At 50.6% G+C, this 12,012-nt stretch overlaps 1 protein-coding gene and 1 long non-coding RNA gene across 2 annotated transcripts in view; one reads left to right on the top strand and one right to left on the bottom strand.

Moving 5' to 3' along the window:
• LOC146202396 (O-acyltransferase like protein-like) overlaps positions 1–9,282 on the bottom strand; it is a 76,425-nt gene extending 67,143 nt beyond the window's left edge. The window contains exon 1 of the mRNA XM_084584585.1: positions 8,991–9,282. Coding sequence (XP_084440711.1) covers positions 8,991–9,282 — 292 coding nt within the window. The remainder of the gene's footprint in view (positions 1–8,990) is intronic.
• On the top strand, positions 1,821–4,794 carry LOC146202397 (uncharacterized). Its single transcript, XR_014702122.1, has 3 exons — positions 1,821–2,135; positions 4,005–4,106; positions 4,686–4,794. It is a non-coding gene; the product is annotated as an uncharacterized LOC146202397 (long non-coding RNA).
• Positions 9,283–12,012: the final 2,730 nt, after the last annotated feature.

Raw genomic sequence — 12,012 nt, 5'->3', positions numbered from 1 at the left:
ACCAGTGTCGTGTACAGACTCTTTGCCAGGGTTCTAAAGGAGTGGCTCAGTGGCTGGGTGGAGGCTCGCGGTGTGCTCACCGAACTGCAGAATGGCTTCCGGCCAGGCCGCCGGTTAGATGACAACTTATTTGTCATCACGCAGTGCGCAGGCATCGCGCGGAAGGAGGGGCGCTCGTTGTTGTGCTGCTTCATGGACGTCGAGAAAGCGTATGACAACGTGCCCCATGAGGCCTTGTTTGCGTGCCTGCTATCGCGCGGTCTCCCAAGGACACTCGTGTTGACCATCCGGCGCCTCTACAGGCGGAACTACATCACTGTGTGCTTTGGTGATGTGCATTCAGAGCGCATAGTGGTGACGAAAGGCCTTCGGCAGGGCTGCCCACTGTCGCCGCTCTTGTACCTGGTGTATGTGTCAAGCGTGGAGCGGGCCCTGCTTGCATCAAGCCTGGGATTTCGCCTGCGGCTCAGCACAAGCGGAGTCGACGAGGGCTGCCGACTGCCAGGACTTGCTTTCGCCGACGACCTGGTCGTGATGGCAGAATCGGCGAGGGACCTTCAGCGGCTCGTCGATATCTGCCACGCTGAAATCTCCGTGCTGGGGCTGCGGTTCAGCACTAGGAAAACGGCGGTTGTCCGGCTGGCTGGTGAGCGCGCGGGCGAGGACGAGATCACGCTGGGCGGGCACCATCTGACCACCTGCACAGCATATAAATACCTCGGAATACACCTCTCCGACGGGGCGGACATGTACTCTGTGCACGAAGCGGCGCTACGCCAGAGTGCTCTCCGGGCTCAGTGCATCCTCCGCCGCCGGTGCCTGTGGGGCTGCAGCCGTTATTTGATGGTGCGCGACCTTTGGAAGTTGGTGCACGTGCCGGCACTGTCGTTCGCCAACTCTGTGGTTTGCTTGTCGGCTGTTACGCGCGGATGGCTTGAGAGGCGACAACATGAGGTTGGGCGCATTGCCCTTGGCTGCCATGGTCAGGTCGCCATTGAGGCCATCCAGGGCGACGTAGGCTGGTCCACCTTCGAGGCACGGGAGGCGGCCAGCAAGTTGGCCTTTCGCGGCCGACTGCTCTTCTTGCCACGGGAGCGCTGGGCGAGGCGCGTGTTCGAGTATTTGGCTGCCACTTGCATCCGGACGGACTGGGCCAGGCGAGTTTACCAACTTGAGAAGAAGTTTGGCTTTTTCACCCACCCTATGGCGGCTGACTCTCCATCCAAATGGGCTGCTGAAGTGCGGCTGCGAGTCGGGGAGGCTGAGGGTGTCAGGTGGGCCAGGGATATGGAAGCCAAGTCCACGTTGGCGCTGTACCGGGAGCACAAGCAGAGCATCGGCCCGGTGCGATTCTACGACAACAGCATAGGCAGCGGCCTCCTTTTTGAGGCGCGGGCTGGTGCCTTGCGGACTTTGCTCTACCGGCGCCGTTTCGATCCTGCTGTGTCGTGTACTCTATGCAGGGTGTGCGGCACTGAGGACGAATCGGTGGAGCATTTAGCCTTGCGCTGCCCTCGTCTCTCCATGCCGGCCATAGAGGGCGCCACACTCCCACAGGCGCTCGGTTTCCCCTCAACCCCACCCGCAACAATGGACGGCGCCGCCGGAGACAGCGCGGCCGCTGACAAAGCATTGCTTAAAGCAACTGCGGCGACGACGAGAAGGCTCGCCGAATGGTGGAGTGCAGTTCGCCAACTGTGATGAAGTTTGGGCCGGGTGTGGGGGTGTGAGTGTGTGGTGAGGGTGGGCGCGGGTGTGGGGTGTGTCCAGGTGAAGTGCTGCGTGTGACTCTTTGTCTTGATGTCTCTTTAGACAATTGTGTGTGTGTGTGTGTTTTTTTTTTATTATTAGCTGGGACACCAATCTGGTGTCCACCCGTTACAAAGGGACTAGCTAACATTATCATCATCATCATCATCATCGCCACCCCTGAGCTTGTCAGCGCACACGCGGAGAAAGCCAACTCTTCTCTCTTCGGCATCGGGACCTGGACGCGGGCGGGCGTCTCCGCGCGGCACTCCGCAGTCACCGGCGAGGTGAAGCCTCGTGGGACTTATCCCGCTTGCCCGTCTTGTCCGGCCTCGGAGTTTATTCCCTGCCCTAGCGTGGGCGAACATTCGCCCATTGCCCTGCTGGTGAGTCAGACGACCTGTATTCATTAGTGTGTTTTATTGCTAGCTGGCGTTGTTGTTATCGCAGTAATAAATGCCTGTTTGTTGTCAGCACGTGTTGTTCCTTTGTTCCCAAGAGCACGGCCCGCAGTGGTCAGCGTGCGCTCGGCAGCGCACGCGATCAGTGGGTGGGGTCGGCGGTTGTGACAGTCAGCCGCGATTAAGCGGGGAAACGTATTTATCCGCCTATTAAAACCCCACAATACCAAGAGTGCCGCTGCTCGTTCAGGCTGGCATACGTCGTTTCCGGTAACCCATCCCCCCCTCATCATAGTTACCACCACCACCACGCACGCACGCTTTCTGAAAGGATGAAAGGAGAAGCGGGCAAGCTGCCAACGTAGACAGCGCGGTTTCTAAACAGTGACGGCAGTGAGCGCCGGTTCTGTGCGTTCGCAATCTTTTGCTTTCGTTCTTAGTCTTCCGGTGGTTTGGTGGGGTGGCTGGTATTCGAGGCGACACAGGGACTCGGATTCGTGAGTGAGTCCGTGTAATCGCAGTGCGCTGCACTGATCGTGTGTTTGCTTTCCTCATTGTAATGAAAACTTGAAGAGCACTGACCGTATGCTGGGTCGCACATATAGTGAATACCTGAGCATGGGTTATCTGCACACACGCGCGCCCACACACATGCAGTTTTACAATGGCAGAAAAGAAATAACTGTCAAGATTGAGAACATCTTCCAAGGGCGCGTAAATGCTGACGTTTGGAATTAAGCTGTGAAATTATACAATATGTTGCTTAGCTTATAGACAGACAATTTTTCGTCTCTATAGTTGTTTCCCATAAGAGGCGCAATCCTAGATGCAAAAACATCCCATTAAGAACTACGCGCATACAGAAGCAGTCAAATCTTTAGTGCTACCTAAGCTGCCGCTCAGGCCAAATCAGCCCATACCTAACTGCTAGGAAAAAATAAACGGTAGGACTGCTCTGTGTTTTGCTGAGGGCAGCTCCAAGCCGTCTGTTTTGAAACCACGCTGTCTACGTTGGCTAGCCTGCCCGCTTCTCCTTTCATCCTTTCAGAAAGCGTGCGTGCGTGCTGCTGTGTGCTTTGCTCGCAGGACGGCTAGGTGCTCCCCATCCTCCAGGTCGAAGCCCCGCTCCCTCCGATGACCAAGCGCCTCTTTGCATCCTTCCCGCGTATTGGACTTAACAGCTTGCAGCCACCCTCTCATTCCCTCCAGTAAAACGAAAAAAAAAAAAATAACAATGAACACCCATAGGGCGCGCAGGAGTGACGTAGACCCTACGTCACTTGTGTCATGTGGTTGCGCACTCAGGATCTGCAAAAACATCCACCCGGCTCTCTGGCTCGCTTTCTGCCCCCCTCAAGAAGGCGTCGCGGAGGCTTCAATCGACGAGCGCTTCCTCCACTCCAGAAGTTTTTTTTTTTTTTTTTTTTTTTTCATATAATGCCCTTGGTTTCCACTCAACCGTCCGTACTAGGGTACCTCGATGTAGCGCGCGCTACGAGGCACCCTAGTCCGTAGCAGACGACGGCGCCGCTGGGAACAACGCGGCCGTTCACATGGAGGAATGGCCGTTTTAAAAGTACTGCTCAAAGCTGCTGCGGCGACGAAGAGAAGGCTCGCTGAGTCATCATCATCATCAGCCTGATTATACCCACTGCAGGGCGAAGGCCTCTCCCATATTTCTCCTTCCCGCTGAGTGATGGGGCGCAGTTCTCCAGTTGTGCCGAAGGTTGGGTCGTGTGTGTGGGTGTGCGCGGCGGTGTGGATGGGCCCGGGTAGATTGCTTTTTGCGCTTTTAATGTGAATTTCTTAGTTTCTGTGTCTTTCAACTTTTTTTTTTTTCTGTCTTTAAACCAGGTGTCCACCGATACAAGGGTACTAACCATCATCATCAGCAAACACGTTGGTGCTCACGCCATAAGCAAGAAGCACGAAATACTTGCTTATTGATTGTTGTGGGTGAGTGCTGGTGTTTTTAGTATTTTTAGGCCATAACTGTAGTCTCGTTTCTCTCCGTGGCTATCATTCCGCGCGTAACCAATAACAAAGTATGGAGAATAACGTCCATAAACTCCGCGGTGGCTATCATAACTTACCTACATGCGCTTTCTTGACGTCGTTCTTGACTTCCGTCCGCAGTGACAAGTCGTGGACTATATTGTTTTGTCTCTATGTTCGCACTAATTCTTATTCACTGTTATGTTGATCAGCAGCGTTTAAACACGGTCGGAACACAGAACATGAGACCGGCGCTTGTCTAGTCAAGTTTTGTGTACCGTCCGTGTGTCTAAGCGCCGTTGACCAAATTGATGCAATAGCGTTCGGAACCTCAAATTTCTAGGTGCGGCGCTGGTGCGCAAGGCGGCGAAATTACCCGCAGCCGGCCCTCAGCGGAGTCGCGGAGCGCAGCAGGCGCGGCAACACGTTTAGCAGTGCCGAAACATGCGTCGCTCGTAATATATTATTAAAGTGTTCGCAATGACATCTGCCCCCTCGTCTTCGCGAAAACAAGGAAGCCATTATTGTTGTGTTGCGCAGTGTCACAACAGTCGGCGCAACACAAAGAACGGGGTCCGGCGGCGAGATTTTACCGCTTCCCGGGCAAGTCGTATGAGAAGCAGAGGCGCGAAGCGTGCTGAGCTGCGGTCCGCAGAATCAAGTAAGCGTCTCCTTTGCTGTAGTGTCAGTTTAATTCTAGTAAGAGCATCCGTGCCTTAGACGGATTCCAAGGCTGGCTTTTTTAAACGAAAGCTTGCATGCCCTACCTAGAGCCGACTAGCTCGCTGCTTTTCACGCGTTAGAAGGCAGCGCGCTTTGTCAGTAATGTTAAACGAATTTGACAGCGCCGCATGCAATTAGCAGGATGGTATTTTAGCTAATTTGCTTGACCTATTCTGAATTAGCAGCCTAAAAACGCGAAACACAGATTGGCAAGTACGCTTCCGGCAATTGTGTGCATCGCTTATCGTGCTCCTCGCTATGCTTTCCAATTAGCTATGACACCTGGCGGCAGTTTTCGGTTGTAGTTAAGAGGGCGTAACATCACCGGATTTCTGGATTTGCCTGATAAGTTCACAGACAAAACGACTGTTCTTACGCAAACTATTGGAAACTTTGCAGCTGGGAGGATTCGGAAATTTGCAATTTAACGTTAAGTGCAGTTAATCTAATTTCAGAATTTAAGAATAAATTTCAGTAAACGTACATCTAGACAAGAGTGCAAGTGTACACCTGCGGACAAAAATAAAGCGGAGTCTTTACATCTCCGCGGCGTGTTTGCGCGTACTCTTTATTGGAAATCCACTCTGGGGGACGATATCGGCAATGTCGTTGCGCGTGCACACATGAACGCGCGAGCTAGAATGTCGCAGCGAGCTGAACCGCACTTATATGATCAGGAGCCAAATGTAAACGCATGCAATGAAGTTCTAAACCACATGCGCGAGAAACGGGGTTAATCTCCATGCCGAGCATGCATCATCATCGGAAAAATCCGAACAGTTTTCTCTGGCAGTGCGAGTCTGTTTATTTGCAAGGGTGGAAGAACGGGCTAGTTGGTAAATCATCTTGGAAATCAAACTAGCGCACTTCAAAACAAAGACACAGGAAGAGAACGACTGTGTTGTCGTTCTCTTCCTGTGTCTTTGTTTTGAAGTGCGCTAGTTTGATTTCCAAGAGTCTGTTTATGACGTCAAAATGCTGAGAAATTGTGCTAACCTCGAGGTGTACGTTGCAGGCGATGTAGCCCACCTGTGCACTTCGCTTCCAAAGAAACATTGCTGTCTTGTATGACTTTATCCGCACTGTACACATTAGAAAGCGGTGTTCACCTTTTCTAAGATTTCCACACCGAAAATGCCCTTCAAGGTTGCGTACTTTTAAAAACCGCACTTCAGCCGGTACATAGCGAAATGAGGCGCCTCAGCTGCCTGCCTCCCGCGTTATGAAATTCCCGCCGAAGAGGGCTCTGATCGCTTGCTCTTGGAGCGCCGCCTGACCCAGTTTGGGATCCCTATACCAACTGTTCCGACAGCTTGTCTTTCTCAGTGGTCAGATTCCGCGACGTTCTGATGCTGAGCCGCATAACGTAACAACTACCTTTGGTTTCCCCTGCCTATATCTCACTTTGAACATCTCAAAATTCTCCACCGGAAGTGCCTTAGAGCACTTGTTTACATTTGCTGAAAACAGATGAGAATAATTCATGAAATGAAGACATTCATTTAACGAGTGAGAGCACTTGTTAGGTCTGATTTTTCGCACACCACGATCGATGTTCTTACAATCAGATCTTTTATGAGTCGCTATTGAAACCTATTAGCCTTGTGTCTTCACAAAGGTTACGCAAATTGCGCCCCTCAGAGAAACGCTAGCGAGAGAAATCTTCTTTAGCGTCTCCGAAAGAGGTCCAAGTCCCGGGCTTATTTTGTATGCCACTTATCACTCTTCGCGTTTTAGGTCTCTACTTCTGGAGACAATTAGCCGGCGATCAATTATACATACCTCAATTATTTGAAAATTTTGGCATTACGTTGACCGGTCCTTGCGTTCCTTTGGAGGAGGTTTGTACTGGACCATTTTAAACAGAACCCATGTTTTTGGTTGTGGCTCTGTTGGCAAGGCTCACGAGACTAGCACAGCTCCACTTCGTGTCGTGCCATATGTTCTCCACAATGGCTGAAAGCGCTTCAATTGGGTCGGCCTTACAAAAGCTAAGGACCTATCCAGCCAAATCTGTCATCCTGACACATGCGTAAGCTAGCCTTCAACGGTTGAAGCATGAATTTCCCCTTGGAGATTTTTTTTTTTTTTTTTTATAGCTCTCTGCGCTTTGTGCATAAGTGGCGTAGCAGAGGCTACCCTATAAATTTCCAGTGGGCATACTTTCGTGCATAGGTGTCTTAGGCAACGAGTTGGCGGACAGTCTCGCCCATGAAGAGGTGACCTGGAATCTACGAAGAAAAGTCCATCAAGATGCCAAGAGGTTTTTTGAGGAGCTGTGTTCAGTCATTTCAGATCTGTATGGTGTCGACCCAACCTGCCGTGCGTGACAAAGTAACTAAAGTGACTTAAAGCCACATGCATTACTATATATACACCGTATTCGTACTGGTTCTGCTTGTACTCCAGCGCAGACGCATAATACTGGCCTGGCAGTATCTCCGCTGTGGTTAGTACGGGGACGATCAACTTTTCAGTGCCATACAGTTCCCGTGCGGAAGCAGAGTCATATTAGGAAGGAGGTTGCATGTCTTCTTCTAAAACTCCTCCAAGACCGCGATCTGGACTTCAGATGACTACTGTGGTTGATTGGGGGCTTGAGATCTTCCAGGTGATAGATATGGGCCTGAAATTTTGTAGCTTAAACACCTGCGTAAGCCTCGCTACGGTGGAGCGATTTCCATCCGAGTAATCGCAAGGAGGATCCCCGGCCAGTATAGCTTACAAAAACATCAGCTCAACTCGACGCCGTAACGGAGAGGGGCAGAATAACTTCGATCTCTGGGGTTCCTTAACGTGCACTGGCATCGCACTGTAAACCGGTGCTTTTCCTTTTCGCCTCCATCGAAATGCGGTCGGGTAGGCCGGAATCCGATCCTGCTTCCTCGTGCTCCGTAGGATAGCGTTTCAAACACTGAGCAACGGCGGAGGATTCGGCTCACTGATAAAGCAGAAGAGCTAGGTGCTTTGTGCTCGCCAGCCATTTCCTATATTGCGACGCGCTTACTTCGGAGCGGGGGCCGCCGACAGAGTACCGTGACGGATGTGCGGGGGAAAAACACATTCGGTGCACAGCAGCTAAAGCGAGTACAGTAAAATTAACAAAATTCTGCACCCTCTAAGCAGACTCGCAAGCGCGTTTCAAAAGAATCCATTCCCATTTTTTTTTTTTTACATCTACATTATCATAAGCAAGAATGTGAGCTGGTTCAAATAGTAAAATTTTAAGGTGTTTATTATTGTAAAAATATGATGTTTCTCGTGTGTTACACAGCGGGCCCAGTATAAGGCGATGTAGTTTCATGGATTGAGCTGATTACCATGACTACTTGTATATACCTGGTCAAGCTTAGCAGAACGAAAATCAATCAGAACAAGAGGTTGTAGGGGAAAGTGTGGCACTAACCGATGTCCAGGCACACAAATAAAATGTGTTTTGCGGCAGCATCACACAGAGGAGATAATTGAGAAGGCAATAGTATCTGGTGGCGATTGCGCGCAGATTAACTAAGAGGGTAAAGTCTCTGCAAAGAGTCCAGCTCTGTAGTCGCAGCGGTCAAATTAATGCTATCAAAATAGCTGCAGTGCACTCATTGTGACACAGAATCAGTCACATTTACCATCGATGACAACATATTGTTCGCCCCTTTCAAAGACTTTCGCGTGGTTCGATGGGCCATTAGTGGCTGTAAAAACATCACGTTGAGCGATACGAAAGCATCGAACCGCATAGGAGATGCCATGGACATTTCGAATCAATATGCAAATCTTGTGCTGTTTTTCTCGGAAGGAAACAAAACGTGCATTTTCAGCCTTCATCAGTGCTTCCACGAAACGATGACCACGTCCAGCGAAAGCACTGATCAAAACTGACTAGCGGTCTTCAAAACTACCATGTTCTCCCAAGTGAGAGCAAAGGCGCAGTGCGTCCATTTCAGCCGAAGGAAGTTGCACCACTCTTATGACGCGTAGGCACGCAAACTTTCGGCCGTCTGACTCAAGAAACCGTTAAGCAATTCTCGCATCCATTTCTGATGCATGCGCGAGTACAGCAGCGGTTAGCTGTATCGAAACCGCTGCGTACTAAGCACACAAGCAATATGCACCGCAGGGATTACTCACGCCTGACGGCCCATCCCTTTAGGTCCCGGAAAGCCTTGAAGGTCTTCAGTAGCGCCGTCATGCAATCAACTGAGACGTCAAGTTCCGACGAGCCTTCCACGACATAAGGGAAGATCTCGTTGGCGACAGCGTCGATGTTGACCTTGGACTTGTTCACTTGGTCTTCCCACGAGGTGTTGGTCATGGCGTCCTGGAGGCCCTGGAAGGGGCCCTGCGAGTGGCCGCCCCGGCAGACGGCCACCAGGGCGCACAGGAAGACGAGGAACGCGCAGACTACGGCACGCCGCTCCATGCTGTCTCGCCGAGGGACTAGCCCGAACAACCACACCGAGCACTCGCTGCGAGGGCGATCCCGAAGCGCTCCGCGGTCGTCCGGAGCTGCCTCTGGCAGGGCGCAGAGGAGCCGTTGCATCTGGGCCTCCGTGGCCCCAATTATTGACCTGGTTCCCCGCGCGCGCGCGCTCCGCGCAGGTACTTTCTCTGAGGGGCCCGCCGCTCTCTCGCCATGCTATCCCGACCAGCGCCGCGCTGGTTCGAAAAGTGTTCCTTTTCCTCCTCCGTGCCGAACAAGATTCCTGGAGGTTCCCCCTTTTCTTATTCTTTTTTCTTTCTTTCTTTTGTAAACTTTTGTTCGCTTATTTTTTCTCCATCTCGATGTTGCCGTTGTTCTTGATGGTCTCTGGCACTGCAACGCAACCATCTTGGCTTTGTATTGCGCTTCACTTCTTTCAGTTGGCGTTTTAATTTCTCTCTTTCCATAAGGCCGGGGGGATCGAGCAGAGACTGCTGCATGGTGATGATTTTTATCTAATGGTGTTTTAGATGAACGTTTTTATACGGCTCGTGATGCCGACTTTCCTCCCTGCGGTCAGACTGACTCAAGTCGGCAGGCTGAGAAGACCGGCAGTACGAGAACGTGCGCTGGCCGGTTGGCGTCGTTTTTGGAATACGGGGCCGACCACCGTCTGCGGCGAGGAGACGAGCGTGCGTGACTTTGTGTTTCGTCTACCGCCCTCTCCGCTCGTTCGTTTGCGGCGGCATGCAGGCGCTGGAGATAAACGGACGAGCGGGATGGATGCGATCCTGCATAGATTTTAAAGGCTCAGCTCTCTCCTTTCCTTTACATGCCCGTGAGAACAAAGAGGAAAGTGAAAAGAACGAATCCAAAGTCTGAGAGGTTGAAAGTAGAACTCCGACGTGCGGCGTAGAACCTTTCCCGGTTCATTTTAGTATGAAGGAAAAAAAAAAAATCACTGCGCGCTTGTTATGATAACAATGACGTCTCCTCTACTGCCGATGACTGCGCGCTCGCTGGGCTTCGCCTATCTCTGGCCTACGGATCTTGCAGAGCAGCGTGTGCAGATATCGGCGTTCGATGACTGTGAATCTGAAGTGCAACAGTCGTGATTCGATGGAGAAGCGCAGCCTTCTCTCCCTCATCGATGTTTTCTCTACTGGGAACAACAACACACCCAGGTGCTTCCCACGGACATTAGCTGGGGTGGTTTGAGTACTGCCGGAGCGTCGAACGGCAGCTCGTGGATGAATCACGGGACTGCGGCGCACATTTGCCTCTGCACGTGCGCCATAGGTGCCCAGCTAATCAGGACATGTTATTAGGCCCCCGCTGCCCGAATATTTTCTTTTCTTTCCCGCCACTACCTGTCCCATGGAACGCGTTTGGAAAGGCTAAAACCTGTGGCTTAATTTGTTTTCAGGACACACAACGCTCAAATCATCGCAGCGTAGCACGCAGCAAGAATTTTTAAAATCTTTGAACACTTAATCGCCTTATAAAGCCACATCTATAACGCAATGTTCCCTGCCGTGGCTCAGAAAAGAAAACGAATATACCTACCTGGCGACCACCTTCAACAGTCTGATATTCAATACATATAGGACTTGTACTCTCGAAGAGAAGATGCTGATAGTGATCTAATTGGTTGGCTGAAGTAATCTTTCTAAAAGCAAGAAGAGAACGACAACGCGGAAAGGAAGAGTAGAAAAACAAGTAATACACGAGACTGTGTGCCTTAGGGAGTAATTATTCACCAGCATTCAACTTTCTCAGAAACTTCGTACGCAAAGAAAAATTTGTCTGATGAATTTCTCTTCGACGGCGAAGCTTTTGAGAAAACTGCGTAACCGTCCCATGGCTGCGGTTGGGTGGACGCTAAGGATTAATTACTCCCTATTTTAAGTTTTCCTGTCTGCTGAGCGTTGTATAACAGCTTCGTTTTGTCGGTGATTACTTCGCCAGTTCTCGTCTGGTCTTTCCTTTATGCAAAAAGAAGTAGCCGGCGCCGCTAGACACCAACCTCTCTTTGTACATATTGTTACGGGGTCTCTCTCTCTTTTATTGTCTGTCTATGCAATCAACACAAGATAAGAAGCTTGTTGTAGAATCCAACGCGGTGTGAGCTCACTAACTTCAAACAGAAAACAATACTTATTGTCGCGTTTTTGTTGTTATAAATAGGAAAATAAAAGTTCGTACAGTTACTTATTAAGAATAAATACGATTCGGGCATGCAGCAGCGGCGCCTCGTTAAACTTCTGAGAAGCTGAAAAAGTTTTGCAGAGTCGAATAAGGAAAATATGGGCAGAGATTAACAGAGCTATAATTTTCCTAAATGTACTCCCACAGGCGCTTCCAGCGGCAAAAATGCCAATGAGTACCTCATGAAGCACATGAGGTACTGCAGCTCACGCTTGCACCGCTTGTGCTTGCCAACTTGTCAAGGTTTCTGAGCTAACGACGCCGGGGAACAAAAAGTGCTTGGAGAGAGAGAGAGAGAGAGAGAATATTGAACCTCATCAAGGCCAAGTTAGAGTCATGAAGTTAAAGCGCATCTGAAACGTGGCTCACAGTGAACTTGACGATACGTTTTATTTCCGTGCCGAAGCCAAGGAGAAATTGGTATTTTTTTCTCTCTTTTTAAGTAGCCAAGCGAAAGCTTAAATTCTCGGGATTTTGAACACTGAGAGACTAACGACAGTTTTCTGCAACGCAAAAGACAAC

Source organism: Amblyomma maculatum, chromosome 1 (genome assembly GCF_055883805.1).
Source record: "Amblyomma maculatum isolate TAMU_Amacu chromosome 1, ASM5588380v1, whole genome shotgun sequence".
Lineage (NCBI taxonomy): Eukaryota > Metazoa > Arthropoda > Arachnida > Ixodida > Ixodidae > Amblyomma > Amblyomma maculatum.
The sequence above is the reverse complement of the archived record's forward strand: the minus strand, read 5'-3'. Positions and strand labels throughout refer to the sequence as shown.